This window comes from Schistocerca gregaria, chromosome 5 (assembly GCF_023897955.1).
Source record: "Schistocerca gregaria isolate iqSchGreg1 chromosome 5, iqSchGreg1.2, whole genome shotgun sequence".
In the NCBI taxonomy this organism is placed as follows: Eukaryota; Metazoa; Arthropoda; class Insecta; order Orthoptera; family Acrididae; genus Schistocerca; species Schistocerca gregaria.
This window is the reverse complement of record NC_064924.1, coordinates 386,432,102-386,454,808: the sequence shown is the minus strand read 5'-3', so window position 1 is coordinate 386,454,808 and position 22,707 is coordinate 386,432,102. Positions and strand designations below refer to the sequence as shown.

Here is a 22,707-nt window from a genome sequence, read left to right as displayed (position 1 = left end):
GTGATCTCACATTTAGTGCCACGGTCGTCAGATTGGCCAGCGCAAAGATCGCCCGTTCAACCTCCCCACTATCACCTGCTCACTCTATGACTCACCCTTCATCGGGTTCTGCTAAATCGTGAGCCCCAAAATCAGATACCCGGACTTCCAAAAAAGATCCTAGTCATGAAGATTTTTTACATACTCCGACTTCATAACCATTGATTCCTCCCTCATCTCAATGTCCTGTTTCTGAGAAGGCTAATAAGAAACCCAGTTCCTCTCCTTCTCCACCACAGTGTGTCTCATCTACAGCACCACCTGGCAGTAACCGCCCTCGGCCGTCTTCTGTGTCGCCAAGGCGCACTGCTGGTGGCCGATCAACCGGCTGATTGCTGGTGGCAGGAGCTGCTCCCAAACAATCTATGGATCAGGATCTTCTGCCTTCAGCAGAATGGCGTTCCACGCTGTTGGCCGCTGGCTCTGAGCAGTCGTTGAGTTGAGGGCAACCTTGGTCACATTCTTCCCTTTTCTGTCCACCTTATGTCCAATATCCATTGGAATATCCACGGCATTCAAGCCAATCAGGATGAATTGTCGATCCTCTTAAATCCTACTCGCCGGCCATCTTCTGTCTTCAGGAAACAAAGCTGCATCCCCACGATCGCTTTGTTTTCTCTTATTTTCAGTCAGTCCAATTTGATCTCCCCTCTGTTGATGGCACTCCAGCACACGGACTCATGATTCTTCTCCATGATACTGCCCATTATCACCCAGTTCCCTTAAACAGTTCCTTCCAACATCATACGGAGTTTCTTCCGCCTTCCCGACATCTAGGCCCTGTCAACCTTCCGTTCGCAGACATCGCTAAATTCTTGGGTCTTATGGTTGACAGAAAAATGTGCTGGTCCTCCCACGTTTCCTATCTTTCGGCTCGCTGTCTGCAATCCCTCAACCCCCTTCGTGTCCTGAATGGTACCTCCGGGGGAGTGGACAGAGTGGTCCTTCTCCGCCTCTATAGCACCTTAGTGCACTTGAAATTAGTCTATCAAAGCATAGTTCACTCCTCTGCTTGGCTGTCTATTCTTCAGCGTCTCGAAGAGTCCACCGTGGATTACGTTTAGGCATCTGGAGCTTTTTACACCAGCCCTGTGGAAAGCCCTAGTGCTGAGACTACTGAACCTCCGCTGTCCAATCGGAGAGCTGTCCTTCTGAGTCGTTATGCTAGACTTCTGTCTTCCATGCCTGCTAATCTGGCCCATGACATTTTTTTGATGCCTCCTTGGATTTAGGGTATGCAGGCTGCCCTCCCTCTCTACTACCACCGGGCGTCTGCTTCTGTCAATTGCTACATTCTCTTTCCTTCCACTTTCCTAAAACTTTCTTGACAACTTGGAGTACAGCACCACCTGGGCTCTGGCTCCGGCTCTGGCCCCGGACCTGCGTGCTCTGTGACCTTTGTTAGTTTCCCAAGGATGGTACCCCTTCTCTTTTTTATTGTCGGGCATTTGCTGCTCTATGCGCACAAATGAAGGATGCCACATTTATTTACACTGATGGCTCAAAAACATCATTTGGTGTTGGGAGTGCCTGTATCGTTGGCGACACCCCTAATCAATTTCGGCTTCCCGACGAGCATTCAGTTTTTTATTGCGGAGCTTTACGCCGTTCTCTAGGCTGTCCAATACATCCATTGCCATCAGCGGATACAGTATATTATATGCTCATATTTGCTCAGCTCTCTCCTCAGTCTCCAAGCTCTCTACCCTGTCCACCCTCTGGTCCACCGGATTCAGGGCTGCCGCCACTTGCTCCACATGGGGGGCGTCTCTTTGGCGTTCCTCTGGATCGCAGGACATGTTGGTATCTGTGGAAATGAGGTGGCCGATATAGCGACCAAGGCTGCAGTCTCTCTTCTTCAGCCTGCTGTTCGTATGGTTCCCTTCACCGATTTACGCAGTGTTTTATGTCGTCATGTTGCTCTTTTATGGCACACAGGTTGGTTGACACTTCCCAATAATATATTGCGGGACGTGAAAGCTCTTCCCTGTGCCTGGACCTCTTCCTCCCAAACTCGTCATCAGGAGGAGGTAATTTTAACTAGACTCCGGATAGGGCACTGTCTTTTTAGCCATTGACATCTTTTAAGTGGCAATCCTCCCCCGCTTTGTCCCACTGCTCTCAACTGTGGACGGTGAGACACCTTTTACTTGAATGCCCCTATTTTACTCCATTACGCACCTGTCTACAGCTTTCTCCTGATATATCTTCCAATTTAGCAGATTACACATGCTCAGTCGATCACATTCTCGAGTTTATTAGTGTCAGTGAGATGACGTCAGTCATTTGAAGCTCTTTTTGGGGACAAACAACCCCCCCCCCCCCCACTTCTATAGTGGTTTTTTAAGCTTTCCTTCTGCTTTTAGTTTCCCCACTTTTTTTAGTTTTGCTCCCATTGCTGCTGGTTTGCTGTTTGGTTTTTTTACATTTTCCTAAGACACAGACCAGGCACTAATGACCGTAGCAGTTTTGCACCCTAAAACCATAACAAAGAAGAAGAGGCGGAAATGCGTTATGACATTATGCCTAGATATTTAATCGATGTGACAGAGTTAAGAAGCACACTACTAATGGTGTATTCAAGCATTACAGGATTGTTTTGTTTTTCCTGGTCATCTGCATTAACTTACATTTTTCTACATTTAGAGCAAGCTGCCCATTCATCACTTCAACTAGAAATTTTATCCAAGTTCTTTTGCATCCTCTCGTAGCTGCTCAGTAACACCACCCTCACATACGCCCAGCGTTATCAGCAAACAGCCACAGATTGCTGCTCATTCTGTCGGTCAGAGCATTTATGTGTGTAAAGAATAGCAGTGGTCCTATCGTGTTTTCCTGGGTCACTTCTGATGATACCATTGTCTCTGATTAACCCTTGCTGGCAAGAACAGTATACTGAGTTCTATTACTCAAGATGTCTTCAAGCCACTCACATATCTGAGAACCTAATCCACATGCTCAGACCTTCGTTAAGTCTGTGGTGAGGCACTGTGTCAGTTACTATTTGGAAATCTAGGAATATGGACTCTGCTTGTTACCCTTCATCCATGGTTCACAGGATATTGTGTGGCAAAAAGGTCACGCTGCATTTTGCTTGAATGATGGTTTTTAAATCACTGCTGCTTAGTGAATGGAAGCTTTTCCTTCTCAAGGAAAATTATTATACTCCAACTCAGAATATGTTCAACAAATCTGCAACAAACTGAGCAATAAATGCAAATTAAGGCAGTCAGTGGTGTAAAGTATTCTCTGTAAAACTAAATTGGATTCCATCTTTACCAGGGGACTTATTTGTTTTCAACTCTTTCAGTTGCTTCTCTGCGCCATAGACACCTATTCCTGTGTTCTCCATAAAGAGCTATTTGCAATAGTCAAATGTTAGCATATCTGTATGATCCTCCTTCATGAACAATTCCTTCATTGCAGAATACAAATCTTCAGCTTTTCTTTCCTGTCTTCTGTTGCCATGTCAGACGACTCAATAAGTAACTGGATAGAAGCTTTTAGTCTGCTTAGTGATTCTATGTAGAACCAGAAGATCTCTCACTAACGTATGACTGTGGAAGTTGTGTGCTGCACCCATCGATCACACGTACCTGTTAAAAAATCTATGTAAATAAAAACGTAAATGTGTGTATGTTCAAAATTGTAAATCCTCCATGGGTCTCACTGCACTTTTGACGGGTTCGTGCTTGGCAGCATTTGCAGCATCTTTTCCCTTCTGTGCTGCTGGTCTATCCTATTGCTGTTCCATTTCTCCTCCCTTGGGTAACATGTCTGAGGTGTTTTTGGGAATGTGTTCTACATTTTTAGTAGTTGACACAAAAACAGTCTCATCTCTGTTTTTCATTCCTTTTTTCCTTTCTTCATTCACCTTTTCCTATCCTTCCTCCACTTTGGCATCTGAGGCTCCTCTTTTTCTTCTTGATCCCTGTGCAGTCCCAAATGTCGGCCCACATGTCTGATGAGTAACAGGTGACTCGATAACATGTAATTCCCAGCCCTAGGTCAACAGCTAGAGTTCACACGTACCCCTGGTACAGGCCAGGCGCACAGAGGGGCGATAGCCTGAGCTGCTACCTTCTCAAATTGCCAATTAGTCCCTCTGTCAGGTGTTTGGGAGGTGTGACCTGAGGTCTGAACAATCGCTCAAGTGGATAACCCACTTCTGAGGGGGGGCCACTAGTTGGCTGGAGTGCACCATCGGAGATGCCGGCAATCATGAGGGATTTTCTGGCAATGAGCCAATCATCATCTTTGCAGTCCACGTCTACCAAAGTAAAGGGGATGAAGCTCTCGATTCAAAGACACTCCTAGCTGCACCACAGTTCCTTGTGGTTTCAAATACTGAAGATGGTAAGTCCGTTTCTTACTCAGGAAGGTGTTGATGCATTTAGTAGCCCTGTGAAATCCTGCTCTCATTTAAGCAATGGTACTTTGCTTTTGGTTACTACTTCTGATTCTCAAGCACAACAACTGCTTGCCACTTAGCTTCTTCACCTCTATCCTGTTCGTGTAAAGGCCCATAAAACTCTGAATTCTTCCTGTGATATTATTTACACTAGGCTGCTTGAAGGTCTGGACCAAGCAGAAATCCAAATGTACCTCTCTGATCATGGTGTCATCGCCATCCATTGGGTGATGAAAAAGGTAAGTGAATCCATAAGGGCCCACATGCACTCTTTTTCTCACTTCTGATAGAGTGGTGCTTCCATCAAAGATCAAAGCAGTCTATGTAGTTATCACAGTCTGACTGTACATTCCAAACCCAATGCTCTGCTAGCAGTGTCATTGTTTCAACCACACTTGAATGTCTTGTCAACAGCCAGCCTAATATGTAATCTGTGGTAGGGTGGCTGTATCAACAGCTATGCAACAAGCCACTAAACTTTCGCCTTAAGGGCAAAGGCACATGTTGCACAACTGGCAGGCCGGAAAGTACTGAAGGAACACTCCCATGAAGACTTCCTATGTCCCTCCACCCAACAAACATGAGTCTTCCTCTGTCAATCAGAAAGCCTCCAAGAAGTCAAACAAGAACAAATGGTCTTCTCCTTCACCGACTTGGAGATCCAGTTCGACGGTGTCACCACTGATACACTCCCCCAGCCGACCTTAGTGTCGCCAGTGCGCACCACCAACTATTTTTCTGCTCTGGAGTCCACAGGTTAACAGGTGGGGAGGGGGGGTGTGAGGGCGGGGGGGGGGGGGGGGGGGATGCTGACACCTCTGTCGATCTCGTGGAGCAAGATCCTCCAGCCTGTGCCTCCTCTAGCAGTGAGTCTTCGAAGGCTGGCACTCGGCTGCTGCCGATGTCACACCCCTTCATTTATTTCCCTCCTCGCTTTTCTTCATTATTAATCTCCTCTAATGGAATGCCGTGGCCTTCAATCAAACAAAGATGATTTATGGCTGCTCTTAGCATCACAGTGTCCCCTTGTTCTCTGCCTCCAGGAATCACAATTGCGTCCTCATGACCACTTTGAGCCCTTGCATTTCTTCCTGGTCCATTTTGACATTCACCCTTTGGGACGGCATTCCATCATATAATGGAGTTGTGCTGCCCATGTGGGGATGACATTCATAGTCAACCCATCTCTCTGCCTTCAAGCTGTTGTATTTTGCTTTTTCCTTCCTCACTTTACCATTTCCATTTGTACCCTTTGCATCCCTCCGTCATTTGATGTAATGAGGGCAGACTTCCTCCAGCTTGTTGGGCAGCTACCTCTCCCCTATCAGCTGCTCAGTGACTTTAACGCGCACCAGAACCTGTAAGAGAGGTGCCGTCTTGGCTGACCTTCTCAATCAACTTGACTTCCTGTGCCTTAGCACGGCAGCACCCACCCTCTTTTTAGACTCTATGCACACCTTTTCACATTTGGACCTCTCCTCCTGCACTGCCCAGCTTGCCGATCATCTCAAGTGGTCCAATCTCTGACACACACATTTCCCGTGTGCTATCCATTTGCTGATTCCTACCCCACCTACGTGCCACACAAAAGGCTGCTTACTAAGGCCGACTGGAGCCTTTACTCCTCCATGCAGACCTTCAACGAACATTTCCCCAGTTGTGATGACCGTGTAGAATATCTCACAAATATTATCCTTACCACCGCAGATCGTTCCATTCCTCACACTCCCTCTTTGCCATGCCATGTCCCAGTCCTTGGTGGACTGAGGCATGCTGTGACGCAATTTGCACACAGAGATGTGCTCTCTGCATTTTTAACAGTCATCCTATGATGGCAAACTGCATTTATTATAAAGAGTTGCATGCACAATGTCACCGTGTTCTTCAGAATAACAAAAAAAAGCTAGCTGGATTTCATTTACTAGTTCTCTTAACAGTTCCATACCCTCTTCTGTTGTTTGGGCCAACCACCAAGTGCCTTCTGGGACTAAGATCCATACCCCAATTTTCTGGCCTGAGAGTAGTAGATGATGCATAGTGGACCCTATTGCTATCTCCAGCACCTTGGGCCACCATTTTGCAGAGATTTGGAGTGCCTCCCAGTATCACCCTGCCTTCCTTCATCGGAAATGAGTGGAGGCAGCATGGGTGATACCCTTCTCTTCTCAGAATTGTGAGTGTTATAGTGTCACCTTTACCATGAGGGGTTTAGATCATGCTGTCTCTACATCCCAATCCTCCGCCCTAGGGCCAGACAGTTTTCACTTTTAGATGTTGCACCACCATACTCTTGCAGGCAGGCACTTTCTGCTTCATACGTACAACCACACGCGGGCAGAGGGCACAATTTCCAGATGTTGGCATGAAGCCACCAGCATACCCACACCTAAGCCTGGTAAGCACCTACCTTTTAGCTACAGCTACAGTGTAGATTTCAAGTGTGCCATTCTGCAGTTGACCATCTGCATGCCCTGTTTCCTTTAGGAATTTTTAAAAGGTCAAGTTTTCAAGGTATGTGTGGGTTCTGCCTTGTCGGACACCTTTATCCAGGAAAGCAATGTAACTCAGAGTTTTGTCCTGAGCATTGTCTTACTCTGCTATCGCCATTAACCCTATAATGGCCTGTCTCCTGCTGGGCATCTCCGGCTCCCTTTTAGTCGACTATTTCGCCATCTATTGCAGTTCTCCACAGACTTGTCTCATTGAATGGCATCTTCAATGAGATCTCGATTGTCTTTACTCATGGAGCATTGACAGTGACTTTTGTTTTTCCACTGACAAAACTGTTTGTATGAATTTCTGGCGTCGTAGTTGGTTTCTGCTGCTGTCTTTACATCTTCAGCCTGTTGCTCTTCTGTTTGTTGAAATTACAAAATTCCTGGGGCTCTTGCTCAATAGGAAACTTCCTTAGTCGTCCCATGTCTTTTACCTGGCAGTGCGCTGTATGGAGTTCCTCAATGTTCTGTGTGTCCTCAGTGGTACTTTCTGGGGAGCAGATCGAACCACCCTCATCTGTTTGTAGCGGTCCCCGCTCCGTTCGAAACTAGTCTGTTGGTGTTTTGTTTATGCATCTGCATGTTCATCCCTCTTAACAATGTCTCAATACTACCCACCATTGTGGCATCCATTTGGCCACTGGCACCTTTTACACCTAGCCCAGTTGAGAGTCTGTATGCAGAAGCACCTGAATTACTGCTGCCCTACTGCTGTGACTTCCTCCTTAACAGATATGAATGCCCTTTCTCTGCCATGCATGGGCACCCATCGTATGCCTCCTTCAATGGTTCCTGTGATCACCACTATGGGGCGCTTCCCTCTTGTCTGTTACCTCCTGGAGTTCTCTTATGGTTATTGCTCCAGCAGCTTAACTTCACGATACCTGCCACTTTCCTGATGGGTGTAAACCCTTCACCACCTTGGCTTCGTGTGGCGGCCCATGTTCATTCACTTCCTAAGGACACTACTCTAGCCTTGCTCCATCACCTTCAGTTTCACGACCTTCGCATGGAACTTTGCAATAATACCTTTGTTTACACTGATGGATCTCGCATTGACACCGACGTTTTTCAGCACTGACATCTGGAACACCTATCAGTATTTACAGCAGATCTCTTCGCCCTGTATCAGGCCACACAGTACATCTGGCGACACAGGGTTTTCAATTGCGTCATCTGCTCAGACTCTCTCTATGCCCACCGAAACCTCTGTGGATTGTACCATCCTCCCTTAGTGCCAGGAGTCCAGGAAAGCCATCACTTTCTCATTGTTAATGGAGTCACTGTGATGTTTATGTAGGTTTCTGCTTACGTCAGTCTGACAGGAAACAAGGCCGCTAACACTACTGCCAAGGCTGCAGGCCTCGTGCCTCAGCCCATTAGTTCTTACATTCCCTCCGTGGCCTCTGTGTTGCCACCTGTCAGCTGATGGCGTCACTTTGGCATCATCACTGGTCCTCCCTTCATGGGAATGAGGTTCGGGTTATTAAGCATCTACCAGTGGCTTGGGCAACCTCCTCTTGCCTTGAAGATATCATTTTAGCTAGGTTGCATATCAGGCACTATCTTTTTAGCCATTGCCATTTGTTACGTGGTGCTCCCCCACCACTTTGTACTCACTGTGCTCACCCTTTGATGGCTCACCATTTCCTTGTGGAAGGGCCTTTTGTTAACCATTTATGTTCTGGTTTGTGTTTGCCTTCTGAGTTATCAGCCATTTTCTTCAGTTCTGACGTAGGCACATATGACCCTAGTTGTTTTTGCACCCTAAAATAAAACAAACAAACCAAACAAACAAAATTGTAAATCTCCAAAAGTTCTTCACCGATTGCTTCAATGTTTTTTTTTTTTTTAATTTATATGATACATAAATAAATATGCAATATATAAAGGGGAAACATTATTACCAAAAATTGTGATTAGCTCTTCACCAATTTACTTCAGATTTTTATGCAATACTGAAATAAACTTTTGAGTAGACTTGGGTTATATATAATAGTGAAATGTTGTTAGCAAACAGGAAAGTTGTATTTATGGTTAAAAATACTACCACTTATTCTGAATTTGCAGTAACAATAAACCAGGCTTGAGGAGAAGGATAGATGAAGAGAGGAATGGGAGGAAATAGAAAATGGAAAGGTGGAGATAGACAGGGAGGGGAGGCAAGGGAAGATGGGGAGATAGGGGGGAGGTGATAGTTACAGAGGAGGGACTGGAGGAGTTGGAGAGAGAACAGGGGGAGAAGAAGGTGGACAGAGAAAGAGGGGGTGATGGACAAGGTAAAGGGTTGGGGGGAGAGCAGAAGGGAGGAGACTGACAGAGAGAGGAGGCAGGAGAAGATGGAGAGAAAGTGTGAGGAGGTGATGGATAGAGATAGGTGGAAGAGGACATTATGACGTATACTCAATTACCATACATATTGGAAACATGTGCTTTCTCGTTTCTTCGTTTTCCATTTAACCAGACCGAGCCAGAGCGACACATAATCGGGAACAGATAGGTAACTGTGGTATTATCTGAGCAAGCATTATTCCTTGTGATATTAAAGAGACTTTGGAGAAAAGAGAAACAGGAAATATCAAGAGCTTAGATTTCAAACTGGTACTAAACACAGTAGGGAAAGCTGAAAGGTGTGAGAAATATATCGAGGATCTGTACAAAGCTGCATCCACACACACACAGTACACCACCATGCCACAAATAAACACATGGCACAGACCAGGTCAGAACTGCACAGAATGGAGTAGTATGTATGTAGGTGTGCAGCAGTGTTCCATTATGCCCATGTGTGTGTCAATAAATGTGGAAAACAAAAAAGGACATCCAAATGGGGCACTTGCAAATGAACAGTTCCTTTGCTGTACCAGTGCAATGTGTGACTTGTTCATTGTTGCATGGGTGGCAGGTTTGATGTCCACACCGTGGTGCTGTGGTGCACCAAACTTCCTTCCTAGGTTTTGCGCAGTGCAGCTTGGCTGTTGTGGGTATGACTTAGGGGAAACAGATGAGTGTAAGTGGATTAGACGACATTCCCTCATAATTACTGAGATCCTAGGAAGAGAGGTATGACAGAACTGTCTCCTGACAGTATTCATCTCAAGTGTAGGCTTGTGTGGGTGTGAAACACGGGTGATAGGCAGTTCATAAAAGAACAAAATAGTAGCTTTTGACACAAGATGTTATATAACGACGCAGAAATGTAGATGAGCAGATCATACAACAAATTACATGCTACTGAATTAAATCAGGGAAACAAACAGTTATGGCACAACTTGACTAAAAGAAAAGACCAGTTGTCTAAGAATTGAAGGCAATTGGATTTGTCGCCCATCACTATGAAATTTTCATCTGCTTTTATGTGAGAATACATCAGTTAATTCTTCTTCATCTATGGGTCTTGAAGGTATATAAACTTGTGCTACTACGTTGGGTCTTGGCTCTGTGTTTCTATTGGATGTGATAATGTGATCACTATCTTGTAGTAGTTCACCTGTATTCCAGTTTTCTTATTCACTATTAGTCCTACTTTTATATTACCCATATTTGATTTAGTATTGATAATCCTGTATTCACTTGACCAAAAATTATATTCTTATAACCTCAACATATCCATTTCTCTTTTCAAGTTCCATTACCTTTCTACCCGGTTAAGGAATCATTTCACATTCCACATTCTGATTCATAGAATGTCAATTAGGTTTTTCTAATGATGACATCCTCTTGGGAAATTACCAATTGGAGATCCCAATTCAGGGAGAAGGGGGAGGGGGGGGGTAGACTATTTCAGCCAAGATGGCGGCATTATCATTAAACCTTACAGCATAGCTGCATGTTCTTGGCTAATATAATGGCAGTGATTTCCCCTTGCTTTCAGCTATTTGCAGTACCTAAATGTAGCAAGACCAAGTGTCCAGTGTTGCATGGGCAAGATCAGTCAATCGCCTAGATTGTTCCACTTGTGATTACTGTAAAGGCTGCTGCCTGTCTTCAGGAAACAAAGGTCTGGCTTCTTCACAGAATCCCATCCAATTTGGTAGCACATATGGTATGACGGTCTACTATATCATTCACACACACGCAGGCCACACCACCACCACCACCACCACCACCACCACCACCACCACCACCACAGGAGGGTCCATGTTTCATTGGGGGAGGGGGGGGGGGGGGGTTAGTAATAAATGTAGAAAGGAATAGTTCACCAATTGTGTGCATGTGGGGTTTGGGGGGGGGGGGGGGGGTTATAGTGTAGGACAGAATTTGGTACTAGGCAATAATATTACATGAGCTGCCAATGAAACTTCATTTAGAAGCACGCACTGAGTGGTTAGCACACTGGACTCACATTTGGGAGGACAAACCCATGACCGGCCATCTTGATGTAGCTTTTCTGTGATTTTCCTACATTGATTAAAGCAAATGCTGGGATGGTTCCTTTGAAAGGGCATGGCCAATTTCCTTCTCCATCCTTTCCTAATCTGAGTTGGTGCTCCATCTCTAATGTCATTGATGTTAACAGGACATTAAACCCAAATGTTCTTTTCTTCCTTCCTATAGTAGCACATTTCATTATCTTTTTTTTCTTTTGTTTGGTTTCATCTGTTGCTACAACTAATTTTGTTTATTACTACATCATACAATGTCTTGTCTTGGGTCATTTCCATACAAATTATCTTCTTTTTTTACTTTTTTTTAAACAGCTGACTTTAGAAAATTTCATTTGTTAATCATGTCTTTGCTTACTATCTTGAACGAATTTGAAACAGATTGTAGCTATTTCTATTAAATAACCCATCAACAATGATTTTCTGATACTGTTATAAGAAATTCTGCAAGTGTTTAAATTTTTTGAAATATTTATTACAACAATTTCAGATCCAGTAAGTCACACTTCATTCCTAGTTTTAATTACATGTAATGATTATCTTTAGAACTGATTAATCTAAGGTGACCATATTTTTGGAAGCCTAAGCTGGGACTAACATGGGTGCCCATAAAGGAGGGAAAGGGAGGCCACCCCCACCCCCACCACCACCACCACCACCACCACCACCACCACCACCACCACCACCACCGCCGATAAAGTAACTACTCGCTACTCAGAATACAACAGCATTCTATAATTGTTATACATTATTAAAGTTTGTACTGAAATAAGTAACAGGTATCCAATGACAATATAAAAAAATGTAATATAAAACATAAGACACATTCACAGTTACTGTATAATAACGATGCACCAAAATATTAAAAGTTAATAAAGTATTTGATTATATGAACATATACAACTTTAAAAATTCAGTTGCTGATGGCCCCCATATTTCTGTGATGAATGAATTTTATTTAACAAACGTTTACTTTCTTTTAAGTTTAGGAAATCGTAGAATTCTGAACAACTCTGTTTCAGGTTAATTTTAACAGTCAGAATTGATATGTCTCTATTTTCATTAGAGTTTTGTCAGATGTCCATATCGTATTCATCAAAGAAAAGACACGCTAGACTGCTGCATTTGTACCTGGAAGACACAAATTCCACAATCCTTGAAATATTCTCGTAAGGGATTTGTTTCGATGTGAAGAGCTGAAACGTATGTACCCAATGCATATAAGTGTCAGTTTTCTCTACATTCCATTTGTTTATTTTCTGAGGGCTGACAAAATGCTGAATATTAACACACTCTTGAAATAATTCCTACCCATTGATGTTACAGTTTGGCAATAAGTTTGAGTGATTTGTGGCATTTTTATACCTCAGCCCATGTAGGTACATTGTTTAAAAGAACCCATATGAAGTTCGAAAAGGCATTAAAATGATCTGTCCACTGCTCAATGTCTTGTTCTATGCTATCATAAAATTAGCGATGGTTTCAGTGAACTTAATAAAGTTTATGTCCCCCCTCAGATTCAAGTTTGCTTAAAGCACTTCTTACAACATGTGACATGAATCTGGTTTTTCGTTCTTCTGTCATATTCACCTCCAATTCACGAAGTGCTCCTCCAACCTCTGCATATGTAACATGCTGGCCTTCTATCTTCAATACTTCTGCATGAAAAGTTGATGCTTGATTATGTAAAAACGTAAAGATGGCTTCAGAACATGTATCTCCTCTGTACCAAAGACTACATTCTCGCAAGTGTTGGCATCGGTGCGGAACGGCAGGAAAAGAACTAGCGGTGGGTGTGGTAGTTCTTTCAAATGTTCTAGTGCATAGTAAAAAGAATTTTCAGTGGTTCGGGATGGCCAAAAAAAAAAAAACTGGGTCAGGACAAAAAAATTGGGAAGCTCCGCTTTAAGACATATTAATAGTTAAAAAAAGCCTTTTTTCCCATTGTCATTTGTGACACACAGTAAACATTTTTCACCTGCAACTGTAATATTTGTGTAAAATTTTGTATGGACTTTTCTCTTACTGTATTCCAAGTAGGAAAATAAAAATTCTGTTTCACCACGTCCAGATGACTTACTATACCTGTTACTGCCACCCACAATCTGTAAATCACACCTATTTGCTACGTATGTTTTCGTGTCTAGCTTTATGCAGAAACTGATTTCCTACAAGTTAACTCGCAGTTGGCACCAGTGGTCAGTTTGTTCCTACGAGATAACTCATAGTTGGCAGGCAATATGTTAAGCTCTACAATCTGGCACTACATAACTTGATGTAGCTCTTTACTTAAAATGTATCTAGTGAAATTTGAACTGCTGTACAAACTTCCATGGAACTTAGCTAAGAACTTTCCTGATTAAACCTGCTGCCAAATAAAAAACCTGCATTAAAATTAGACCTTTCGTTTGGAAGTCGACAGTTAGTAAGGAAAAAAGTGTAGTAATAGTCTACAGCTCTGGCATCTGTGCATCACATCCGAAAAGAAGGCCCACTTCAGTTTGCGTGGGTGTGTCATATATCACGATTGAAAAAACTAGTTGCACTCTGAGAGATGATCCATGGTAATTGAGGGTTAATTAAAAGCAAAGTTACCATAGTGTTTATGAAACCAAATTATGAATTTGTTACTTACCTCTCTTGAAGTTCGGAACTGAAAATGCAGTGACATTTGGGCATTGCGAAACTGACTGCAATCTGTATGCACTGCAATTCTCACACCAACAATCACGAAAGGGCTACCACTAGGGCAATCTAGCTCAGTAACACCAACTTCAGTGGAAGTATTATTGAAGGTCTTGAACATGAACATGTCAGCAGACAGGTTGTGTAAACGCATTCTAAAATGTGGTACTTTAGGTTTGGGATATGATATGGAAATAAAGTGGAAAACACTTTTACAATGCTAAAAATGTGAGAAGTTACATGTTGAAACACTCCATGATTGAGACTTGGATTTGATTTGTAAAAACCAGAATATCTAGGTGTCCTGGCTGAACCCGGTTGGGACAGGGGAAATGTCCTGGCCAAATTGGGACATCTGGTCACTTTAATCAAACTTCTTTGACACTTGAGTGGGAATGCCTGTGTGTAAAGTGCACCAGCCACAAATAACATTGTCTTGTACCATTCCATTGTTGTTGTACAATTGCATGCCTGTACTTATTTCATTGTCATTCATGTGACCAGCAGTAATATGAAAATAAACATTGAAATGGGTGACAAAAAATTTACAGTCCATGCAAGAAAATGACCCAGATTCTGGGCCTGCAGTGCAATCCGACAATGAGGCAGTTGTCTATGACATCATGAGTAATTGAACAAGTGTGCAACAATGTTGTTCAATGCTCCAAGGAGGACATTGCTGTGAGGTAACACTTGAACACAGCAGCTGGGTGATATAATGAAAGTTTATTTTGTTATTGTTTAATTAAGCAGTGATTTAGCTCATATAATACAAGTTTATTTTATCATTGTTTGATTAAACAAAAATTAAACTGTAATTTCGCTCATACATGTTTGCCTTGATAACATGAAGACAGCTATTCTTTAGACATGTAAAGTCGTGTCCGCTCGTGTTACGAAAAATTGGCACGCCTGCTTGAGTGTTAAAAAGAACATAGTGAAAGCTGTAAAGTAAGGGCAACAACACAATAGTACACCTATGACAACATTCTGTAGCTTCTAGCATTTTACTAGATGCCAAGGAATTTTGTCACAGGTGTACTATTGTGCTGTTGCCTTTATTTTACAGCTTTCACTATGTTTTTTTAAGAAGTTTGACTTTTCACAATTCATGAAGATGACCATTACATGTGATCAAAACTAGTTATCAAGTTGATTATTTGCTACTTAGGATGTTATGATAAATATTATAAAAATTTTGTGTTTTTGTATGCTCATTGCAGTATACATTGGCCTCTGGAGTGCACAAAGTACATTATGCTTAGTTATTTTAAGTGAATTGCAATTCAGATGTTGAAATTTCTAAACTGTCATCTTGGTACATTACCCTGTCATTTTTTTTTTTCTTCCAGGCTGTACGAGTCGTATAAGCGAGTCCAAAAAGTAAACCAAAATTTGGAAGATAAATTATTAAGAATTGTTGATAAATGTGAGACAGAGAAAAACGCTTTAGTTCGTGAAGTTGCTTCATTAAATCAACAACTTACGGACTCAAGAGTCAAAGTGAATTACCTGCAAAATGAAAATGTAAGTATGTTGTGAACTGTCATTTCATTACGTTTATCATTCTTGAACTTGGATGTCATGTAGTAAAACTGACATGATTAGTGGGTAATGTGAGAATGTGTAAGGCCAGATGAAGTGTACTGGGACTTGGATTCAACCCAAGAAAAGATGAATGGAGAAGTTATTTAAGAAAACGAAAGTATGGAGAAGCTTTGTGTCATTTGAATATCCCTCTAGGCTCTTATATTTAAGTTAAAGGAACAATCTGCATTACAAGACTTGTAAATGTTGTTATGTGATTCAAGTGAGTGCAGGGGTGGGGCCACGGGCGCGGGCAAGTCTGCAGACGATTGTCTCTCCATGTTCTCAGGACAAGTCATAGACATTTTCTCTGGTGTTTTGACAGATATTTTCAATTTACTTTTGCGAGGTGTAGAAATAGTCATCTGAAACAAATAGTGCTTATCATGTGTTTCAGGCGATGAGCCGTGACAACAGAAATTTACGGTTTGTTTCATGTTGTAATGAAATGGTTTCTTAAAGTGGGTGGATAAGTGCTGTTCATCACATTTCTTCCAAGAATTGGCAAGTGAAATGTGCATATAGGGGTGGGTGTTGTTATAGAAAATGACTTATTGTAATGGGCACTCACATAATTTTCTATGTTAAGTAAAGCCAACCCCTCTTAAAAGGTTACAATAATATGCTGCTCGTATGCATGTTGGCTAGAAAATGCAGTTGCATGTGTCTATCGAGCTGACCATTGAGTCTTGGCTGTCACTGGAGTTGTCTCAATCCCCTTTTGCAACTCCTTACTAATTTTTTATCACTATCACAAAAAATTCCAAATTACTCGTTGTTGACTTTTATTAACAACAAACTCTTTTTTTAAAGAGCTGTGTAAATAAGTCCCAAACCTGAAAGTGTTGGATATGACATTTGTAATGAAAAGTTGCACACTTCGCAGTGTCAAGTGTCACGCAGCACTCCATAAATACTTATATGCAGAATACTGGAAAACAAAATGATTGCTGTGTGATACTGGTGCCAATGAATAAAGAAGCTAGTGTCTGGTCAAAAGTGCAACTACAGCTGCTCAAGAATAAAGGATTTACTGGACTATTTTAGAGTCTCTGAAAATGCCAGTTACTGTAGTTTCTTCAAACCCAAACAAAAAAGCCATATTGTTAGAATCAACAGGGTTGTTGACAGCATTTGTCTATATACTTTGTGTGATTTTTATTTTGTAATAATGATGCCTTTAGCCCAATTGACATTAAAGTGCTCTTTTTAGAGCAAAAGGTCATGTGGAGAACCATACATCCACCATTGTTATTTCTCAAACCTGCAAACACAGTAAAGAGATGTTTCATCCACAAATATAGTGCTTATTGCATATTCATTACTGTCACCAGATGTGATCGTCAGGTTGAACACTAAATCGCAGCGTGTCAAAGACAAAACTGTTCTCTCTTCTACAAACATCATCATCGCGCATTATGATATTGTTGTGTTTAAGAAATGCACTTTGTGGGCCTGTGTACATAAATACCACCTCACAAAAGTGATATTTTTGAGTGATATTAAATATAGCTTGTTTGTGTGTATGTATTGCCGAATCTGGTTACATTCTGCAGGCTTTTGTAATGAGCTGCAAGCAAGATGTAGTGATATATCTGGTTGAAAATAAATCAGCCATTGGGAAATTATACTTTATGATACTCTAGTGTCACTAAAGGACTTACCATCTTGTGTCCTGCCAGTAGCTCATCCTGTTACAGATTCCACTAAATCACAATTCTGAGCCATTGCGCAACTTTTACAAATACAAGTGTGAACAGAGTGTCTGTGCCTTAATGGCTACTGGTTTTCCAGTACGCAACATATGAGCAAAACCTCATATATTAACCATCTGTTCAATTGATGTGTCTGGGGAGTGGAACAGCCTTGTTTTCTGTAATAATACTGACTAGATCTATCCTAGATCTCCCCAGGATGTATCAGAATATTTTGACTGATTCCTTAATTCCATTGGACACTGTACATGTCATTCATTGTAACGGCTTCACCACCACCACCATATTTATTGTTACTTTTGTTTTACAGTGTTAAAAAGTTTTAATTTTTCCCATTTCAGGAACGTTACAGGAATGATGTGAACCTTGCTATTCAGTTGCTACAGTGTAAACCAAACAATTTTGTGCCACAAAGATATGATTCTGTGAGTACAAGTCTTAATAATTTCTAACCTCTAAATCTAAGTGTATTAGGACAAACCCCTACTTAATGAGTGAAGAAGGCATTGTGCAGCAAACAAGTGCATAGCAAAGGACAATTACCAATTTTTCCGTAATTGCTGCTTGGTGCCTCTTCTGTCTTAATACAGAAATTTATATTTCATATTATTGCCATTTTGACTTTCAGTGGTCAGCCACAATAATTTTGTAAATTAAACTCAATTTGTGTGTGTTGTTGTTTTGGCTTTGCTGTTGTTGTTGTTTACAGCCTTTGTTGTAAAAATATGAAATTTAATATTCTCATTTTCTATTTTGGTAGAATCTTACTAAAAATAGAGCCTGCAGGATGGTGCTCATCCTTCCATACAGTGAATGAGAAAGTGGTATTTGAACATATAAATTTTTTTGCCACTGCTCAGTGTCTATATCCAACCATTCACTTTGTATGTGCCCATTCATTAGTCATAAATCCAACAGGAAAATGTATGTATTGATGGCAGTGTTAATCTCATAGATGATTTTACAACCGTGTATATAAAGTTCACAGACGGACACGGAAAATCATTCTGATGTCTCCTTTTCTGCATTAGTATTGTCTTCTGAGAATACACATCTGTACCGCAGAATATAGCATGATAGGCCACAGTAATGAACATGAGAAAAGTTGTGATTTTGTCATAGACATTAGCATTTATTTAAGTGAAGACAGCAGCACTTAGTTTCAAACAAGACAGGGAATATGTGAATATGTTGTGGCATTTGAAAAATACATGCTAGTCCGATATTTGAAACGAGGTCTGTTTACTGTGAGCAGTTGCCTTAACCATTAGGCTGTCTGAGTATGTTTTCAAGCCTGACTCAGACTTTCATTGTCACTGATCTTACTACCTAAAATTTACAAATAATACTGCCAGAGGTTCTAACCATGGGATATGTGGGAAAAGCATCTCTGAGGGAATGGAGTTGTTGCATAAACTGATATCAGTGCAAACTGTTTAAATGTGGCGAATGTATAGCGTAATGAATGTGTAGCAACAGAAGGGTTCGATTTTGGATTTCCTGCTTACCGTGAACAGTCGCTTTAACCAGTCTGCGATCTTAGCATGCCACCAGGCCCAACTCGGACTACTACCAAAGATTTTCGCTAAGGTAACAGATTAGGTGGAGAATCGTAGCTTACCTTGCCATAGGTGCAGCATCTTGGTTTGTGCTAATATCATTTTGTCACTGCATCTTCATTGATAGGAAACCACATGATAATAGTATCTTCTACCCTTCTGACTAAAAGAATTTTCTTGACTTCTCATCCAAGTGTTACCTTAAAGCAACATTTGATAAGTTTTCTACTGATTATCTTGATTATCTTCAGGAGAAATGCCAGGGATCTTGTGAGAAGTCATGTTTCATAGAACCTGCACTACATCTCTCTTCTCTAGAGGGATCACGAGGTGGCTAAACCATGTATCCTCGGAAGTGTGTGTTTCAGTTTGTGGTGGGGGATGTGGTAGATGCAGGAACAGGCATTGAATCCTGACATTGACAGTCCATACTGTCCACTGTTCTTGCCAAATCTGCGGTAATGCAGCCATCCTTGTGGAATTCAGGTGAAAACTGATTTCCTTATTAACTTGTCCTTATTTCCACCAACTTTTTGATCACAATGCTCCACAACCCATCGCCAAAACACAACTGCTTCATCTGTTTGAAACTGAATGTGGTATATCACTTCATAGAGTTGTGTGCATAGCTGAAGCAAACACTTCTTATCTGCTGTCAAATAAAGAATTGTATTTTAGTGCTGTATTGGTGGCCACACTTCCACCCAAAGCTGTAAATGCCAGGGATTCCTACTCTTAGTGTAACTTGGATTGAACCTCCCATGTACTTAAATAAGAATGTTGATGCAAGTACAGTCATTGTTACATTTGTTTTACTGTGGTGGCAGTCTTAATGATGAATTGTCCTCCTGCCTGAAGAGCATGTTTAGTGTACATCAAGTAACACTTCGTGGAAGAATTCGTGCAGATGCTGTAACTCAGCATGCAGACATTTCTTGTAACAGTTGGGATATGAAGTGTGCACCAGGGTGGTGAATTCAGTATTAGGCTGTGCTTAATAGTGGTATCTGCTAGTTTTCAGTTTCAAGTTCATGTGTGTTAACTCTTCTGTAGACAGACAGCCCCAGGAATCAGAAAGCCCGAGAATGGCACACCTCCATTTGCCACACACTTCCAAAGTGAACTTTGTTTCTGTGTATGCTGTTAAGGTGACCTGGGAATTAATTGTACTTTATTTCACTCTATGATCAAACTACAGTTGTGTTGACCCCATATCTTTTGGTTTCAGGCACATAGGTTTGAGTATTGTTTCCTGTAAGTGCCCCATCGAATGATGTTTAAAAAAAGGCCCCCACCCATATTCTTATAGGAGATAGTATTGTTCAAAACTATAAAAAGTAGTTCTGTAAACATACACCCAGAAACAAATACGTGTTGGGATATGGGTAATTTTACTTTGGTCAAGAATTGTTTTAGTCAGTGCTGTAGGCTGTCTTCCTGTCGACATTCATTGCTCATTTCTTATTGACTCCCCCTTCCTCTTCCTCTTTCCTCCCTCCTGCCCCCCCCCCCCCCCCCTTAGTCCTCTGTTTTCTTCATCAGCCATTTCATACATATCAAGTTAATGTTGCGCTGACATTGGAACAGGACTGATACTGTTGTGGAGTGTGAATAGCATAAACAGTGAAATGAACTCTTGTTATCCCTCTCACGGTATTCTTTTTTGGTTTAATTAGCACCACTAATTGATAGGCATGTGTCATGTGTGCCAGATGACATCCTCAGGGCCACTTCCCATCTAAAAAGAATGTTCGGCGGGTTGTAACTGAAACTTGAAGAAACAGTGTTATCCACCACAAGAACCGGCAATCACAATGGACTGGACACAGACTGCATGCAAGACATGGAGCAGCGAGTGCTGCAATGGAAGGCGAATAACCCTGAAACAAGAGTGTGAATAATTGGACCTGCTGACACCATAAACCGTGCTCTTGTATGGTTATTTCTGCACAATTGGTCACTTTATTGATATCAGTTATAGTTTGTGCAAACTCTTGGGTTACAAGACCATCATGCCAGGTTAATGTTCTGCCAATGGATTCTAAAATCAGCGTTTCACAACTTTCATTTTATTTAAAGGTGAGGCAAGATTAACACAGCGAGATAATAAATTTCCATCTAACTACATATGAGCAGATGCGAATCTTAGAGCAATCATGGAAGCAAGGCATCTTAGTATCAGTATGTGGGTGGGAATTGTGAGTGAGTGATTCTCTGAGCTGTACACTTTACTAGCAAATTAAAAAGTGTTGTTTATCTCTTTTGTTACAACACGTTACCTGCACTATTGAAGAACATTACCCCTGCAGAAATGGAATGGTTGTGGTTCATGCACGATGGGAACAACCACATTTCCGAAGTCTTGTACAACAGTACTTAACACAAACATTTAATTAGCTGGTCCATTAGCATGACCTGTTTGTTCATGTGAACTCAGTCTCTGAGATTTATAGCTATGGGGGCATTTAAAGACATTGGTGTATTCCACAACCATCAATAAGGTGCACATGTTACAGGAGCATGTATCTCGCATATGTGACGAAACATGAGGGCAGCCAGGTGTGTTCACATGAGATGTAATTCTTTGAGGTGGTGGTCTGAAAGATATGTAAGGAGGAGTGGTAACCATATTGAACACCTCCTGCAGTGCCAAACAAACAAATGGCTATCATAGTATAGAGTGGCCGTTATCCCAACAAGTGTTTGCCAGCAAAAGTTTTCTGGTTTGTTGTGTACTATTTGCTGTAGGTATGTAGGACATCTTTCTTTTTCCCAAATACTATATAAGTTGGCGATTACAGACTCTAGAGTCATTCACATACTGAAAGCATCTATTTGTTGATAGTCACCACACTTTAAATAACTTGTGGTGGGCAGTGACAACACAGTTTGACTGTGTTCTTGTGAAGTGGCTCTTCAGTAGTGCCACAAGTACTTGCGAGGGGGGTTTTTAGAATGGGGCTCACCAATTTGTCTACTGTGTGAGTAGAAGCAGATAGAAGCCCCTTTCAAGTTCCCAAAATATTTCACCTGAGTGTTCTATATGAAAGGAGAAAATGCTCTCCAAATATTTTCAAATACAGTGTGAAGGATTTTTGAGCAACAATGGTCGAATAAGTGGTATAGCACAGTGGACAGGTGTGCTGAATACCAGTTTGATAGCTCAGGTTCAGTTTCTGTTACCATCATCTTTCCCCCTGACATTGTCACCGTTCTAATGTTCTCGTCACTTATTCATAAGAGTCTCATGCATCCTGAAATATTTCCCATGTTTCAGAGTTGACAAAATTGCATTCATCACTTCTGGTGCCACTATCTTTTATTTTTTCCCATCACATAATTGTGTTCAGTATTGGATATCATGGAGCCCCTTCATTCTGTAATTTTGGAAGTCCACAAAACCATGTAAACTCTACAACATTGTGACAACCTTCTTGTCTAAACTTGAGATCTTAACAAGTGTTACAGTCTTCAGCATAACAGCTGGTGTAGGTCACCTCTCGAAACCGGAAGACTACAGCTGCCCCCTTGATTGTGGGGGGGGGGGGGGCTTTTCCCTCCCTGTTTCTCCTGCACCACCTACTTCGGGAGCAACACCCCCCCCCCCCCCCTTTCCCCAACCATCGGGGACATCCGTCCCCACTTCTAAGCCAGAGAAGCATAAGTCTTCTTCAGCTACTCTCGTTAGGAGGGGATCCCTTGGGTCACTCCCTTCCCAGGTTTCTTCTAGTGGGAAAGACGACACCCGCCAGTGGCTGAAGAGACCAAAAGCAGTTGGTCGTATGGCTTCACGCTCATCCTCTGTCCCGGAGACTGAGCCAGTGAAGTCCT

At 41.8% G+C, this 22,707-nt stretch overlaps 1 protein-coding gene across 4 annotated transcripts in view; it reads left to right on the top strand.

Annotated features, from left to right (window-relative positions):
- The window catches only part of LOC126272413 (uncharacterized), a 77,945-nt gene that overhangs the window by 37,028 nt on the left and 18,210 nt on the right, over positions 1-22,707 (top strand). For all 4 annotated transcript variants that reach the window (XM_049975251.1, XM_049975249.1, XM_049975248.1 and 1 more), the window contains exons 4-5: positions 15,368-15,542; positions 17,659-17,742. In XM_049975251.1, the coding sequence (XP_049831208.1) occupies positions 15,368-15,542; positions 17,659-17,742 (259 nt within the window). The remainder of the gene's footprint in view (positions 1-15,367; positions 15,543-17,658; positions 17,743-22,707) is intronic.